The sequence below is a fragment of the Camellia sinensis genome, chromosome 6 (assembly GCF_055761805.1).
Source record: "Camellia sinensis isolate YWXY chromosome 6, ASM5576180v1, whole genome shotgun sequence".
Lineage (NCBI taxonomy): Eukaryota > Viridiplantae > Streptophyta > Magnoliopsida > Ericales > Theaceae > Camellia > Camellia sinensis.
In genome coordinates this window covers 122,717,309-122,721,345 of record NC_138966.1, presented here as the reverse complement: position 1 = coordinate 122,721,345, position 4,037 = coordinate 122,717,309, and the positions used below count along the sequence as shown (strand labels likewise).

The window sequence follows — 4,037 nt, the reverse complement described above, 5'->3', positions numbered from 1 at the left end:
AACCGATGGCCGGGATTGAACCTCAAAAACATGATCACTTGAACGACTAACCAACCAAGTTCTTCCACTTTTAAGAGCATTTACTAATGTTGAATCCATCTCCGGACAAAGAAAATTATTCCATTTCTTAGCTTGTTCTCTCTTTCTCGACATCAAATCCATGATCTTCAACCTAATTGAATCAATCATCTTCGTAGTGGGCAAATGACGAGCTTGACTGATCTATGAATTGAAAGACTCTGCCACATTCGAGTGCATTTCACCGTATTTTTGTCCTTTAAAATATGCATTAGTCCACTTGTCATAGGGCAAATTGGATAGAAACCGACAAACGATCCATTTTCCCTCATCTTGTAATTCTTTCAAGCACCGATTAAAACATCCCACTGTCGGAGCATAAACACATGAAGAAAACAAAAAAACCATTCTACTCCTGAAAGTATTGCTGAAACTTGGACCGGAGAACCTATTCCTTAAATTGGCCTTCAAGTGTTTGAGACAAAAATAGTGGTAAGCAGTAGGTAAAACCTTGGGTAAAGCCTCCAAAAGTCCAGCGTTCCGATCAGATATGAAGGTAATTGGTCTTTCGTCCAACAATATATTCGACAAATGCATAAAAAACCATTCCCAACAGTCTGTAGTCTCCGTATCAACAATAGCCATTGCAAGAGGGAAAAAACCTGAAAAATAACATTTTACAATTAGTAAGTATATCAAACGAAATGGACAAATATAGTAAATTTTTACTCTGAATAACAGTAACATGTTACTCTGAAAATAAGTAACATGTTAGTCTGAGAATAAGTAACTTGTTGCTTTTGAATAAATTATAGTAATATCTACCTTGATCCCCATCCTTCACTGTAGCTGTTAACAAGGTGCCCTTATATTTCCCCTTCAGAAAAGTTCCATTGATAAATAATAGAGGACGACAATGCCTAAACCCTTGAATGGAAGCATTAAATGCAACAAAAAACCTCTTGAACTATCCACTTTGATGGTTATAGTCAAGATGCAAATAGTTACCAGTATTTGTGCTTATCACAATATCTATATACCATCGAATCTCATCATAAGACATAGATAAATCTCCAAAAGTAGTAGTCCTAGCTTTCTTAACTCCCAACCAAGTGTGATTGTACGTAATGGTGAGCCCGTACTGATATGTAAATTGACGCGTAACATTAATTGGACAAGTTTGGGGATTCCCATGAACTTCATTAACAATCAAACTTGCAACCAAATTTGAACTCATCCTTGAGTTTTTAGAAGTACGAACTGTAGCTCCACAAGTATGCTCATCATGTAGAGTCCTAATGTAGAAAAAATTATTAGCACTTTCTAGAGATGCATGTACTCGCCATAAACAAGCTTTGGACTCCCGTATTGAACACACAGCAGTGACCCGACACTTCTCATTCTTCACATACACAAACTCAAATCCTATCTCAATGGCATATTTACATAATGCAATCCGAATACCTTTGCACCTCCAATAAATGTTTGACCTACATGAGTAATTCCATTCACCTATCCACAAGACAACAAAGTCCTTTCTTTATGTTAACAAAACATAGGGTGTAAATCCATTTCATCACCAGTAATGTTGGATCCACTAGCGTCCCTTGATTCTCTAACTCCATGTTTTTCATTTGAAATGCCCATTTCAGTAATAGTCACATCAACCCGGTCAACACCAAGGGGATAAACAAGCGACGACATATTTTGAAAATCAGAATCATCATCAATCATGCATTGCGAATATCCAGGTAAATAGTACAATAACAGTATGCAACCACTACTGTCAAACTTCTTCAATTTACAACTTAAGAAATCAATTAAATCCTTCAACGTGCAGTTTGACACAACTTTGAACACAATGGTACTGTGTGGGGAGCAAATATTCCGGCAAGCCCGTACTCCTTTCTTCCGAGCTCCGTCTCTGTCCGATCACCTGCGAGCCAATAAGGGTGAGCTACCCGGCGATGTGTGGCCGGAAAAACCCTCCGACGATCAAGTTAGCACACACCTTAGGATAGAGAGAGAGAGGAGAGTTTGAGTGTAAGAATTTCTTTACCAAAAATGTTCGTGTTCACGCGTACGGGGGGGCGTCCACATGCATATATACCCTCTGTGCCCCATATTTACTCCCAGTCATCTCTTGACACGTGGCTCCGCTATCCCATCTGTCAGCATAAACCTTGCTGACCATCACCTAATCTCAACTGCCTGCCTTCACAGCTGGAGCTCGGCAGCCGAGCTGCTCTATCCACTGTCGTGTCGTGCTTCATACCCAAGCACTTCACTGGCTAAGCCCAAAGAGGACCGGGCTAGACTGCATCTCGGCAAAGCCTAGCCCGAGGCACCTCCTGTGGTCAGCCTTACTGCCGATCAAATGATTATCTCGGCTAACCACGCCTTTCCGGGCGCCGGTCATTCAGCTTGACTGGCTCTGCCTTTGCCTGATCAAGGAGCTCAGTCCAACCGAGCACTACCTGCCGAGTAGCTTCTTTACGGTCTAGTCGGCACATGCTTGGCCTAATTTCTGCCCGGCCCAATTCCTGGCAGCCCGTCAACGGGCGGATCGCCGGTCATCTCGGCCCCATGCATCATTGGGCTCTCAACCTGCCCGGCCGTTACCTCGGCCCAATTCCAGACCGTAAATCTCCCTCTCAATTGCCCCTTAATTCCGTCCGCACGAGCGTGACTGGGAACCTATACTTCGACCGGGGTAACATTTCTTCGGTCTTCAAAATGCCAAAGGGCGACCGGGCTAGTTAATCATTACTGTCTGCAAACTTGCCCGGCTGTACTCCTCGGCTGACATCCTTTTCTTTGAAAGTATCCCGGTTGGCTCTTTGACTCTTCAACCTGTCTCTTCAGTTCTGACGTTGCCATAAATGGGGACACGTGGTGGGCTGCCATTGGTCCTCGAGCAGCCAACCCGTCCTTTTTACCAGAATTTGAATTTGGGCGGCCTCTCTTGCCTACATATACCAGACCCCTCTTGTTCAATTTCTTCCTACTGCTTCTCTTCTATTTGACGCTTTGGAGCTCAAGCAACTTCCTCCCAGCCTCGACTGCCATTCTTCGTGCTTGAAGGAACAGTTCCTGCCCTTCACAGGTAAGACCTTCAATCCCTCTTTAGTTACTATTTTCTTTAATATTACACACATTAGGGCACTAAAACGTAGCTCTTAGGGCATAGGCCATAGAAACTATCCCAAACCTCCCACTGTTCTTGGTGTTCTTTATTTTCCTGAAGAACACTGAAGAACTGGGGCGGACCAGGCTCCTAGTCTTCATTTGATCCAAAAAACCAATCTAACCGAGCAAATAACATGTTTGCCTATATCCCAGCAAAAACCGTGATAACAAAAGGACTTGGCCGCTCAATCGGGCTAACATCTGGTCTGCTTGGGCGACCGAGCTCCTTAGCTAGATTAGACAACCGAGGTGGTTTGGCACTCTTAATAACCGAGCTAAAGTCCAGCTCCTTTCGCGCGACCGCGCTCACACTTACACTTGCCATCCTTTTCCTGCAGAGTCCAAGGGGACCACTGTCCATTCCTGAGGCTCTTAGGACCGAGCAGCAACCAATTACCACAGTGCCAAACCCCTCAGCCGAGCTATACTAGGCCGGCCACAAATGGGGAAATTCCGCTTCCTAGTGGATACTCCGGCCGCGCTGGCTGCGATCAGGGAGGAGTACGGCGTCCCGGCCGATGTCCACCTAGAGCTCGCAGAAGAAGAGACCACGCCTTGGGGTAGAATCGAACAATGCCCCTTCACCATGTTGTCAATCGTCGAAGGAGGCCTCCGCTTCCCTCTGAACCCACTAATCATCGAGTTCCTACGCCGAACCGGGCTAGCACCCACCCAAGTGTCCACCAACACTTACCGGATAATAAACGGCGTGCACGAGCTAAACAACCGGTTAGGCATAAGCCTAGGTTTAGCCGAGATCCTGCGCCAATACACCCTAGGCCACACCGGCGACGGTCTCGCCTATTACCTCAAGATTAGACCGGGCAGAG

General features: G+C 45.2%; 1 protein-coding gene across 1 annotated transcript; it reads right to left on the bottom strand.

Moving 5' to 3' along the window:
- Positions 1-222: 222 nt before the first annotated feature.
- On the bottom strand, positions 223-1,255 carry LOC145793550 (uncharacterized). The gene is made up of 3 exons (XM_082876399.1): positions 1,027-1,255; positions 844-945; positions 223-680 (listed from the first exon to the last, which is right to left on the bottom strand). The coding sequence occupies exons 1-3, from the start codon at positions 1,253-1,255 to the stop codon at positions 223-225; spliced, it is 789 nt and encodes a 262-aa protein (XP_082732525.1).
- Positions 1,256-4,037: the final 2,782 nt, after the last annotated feature.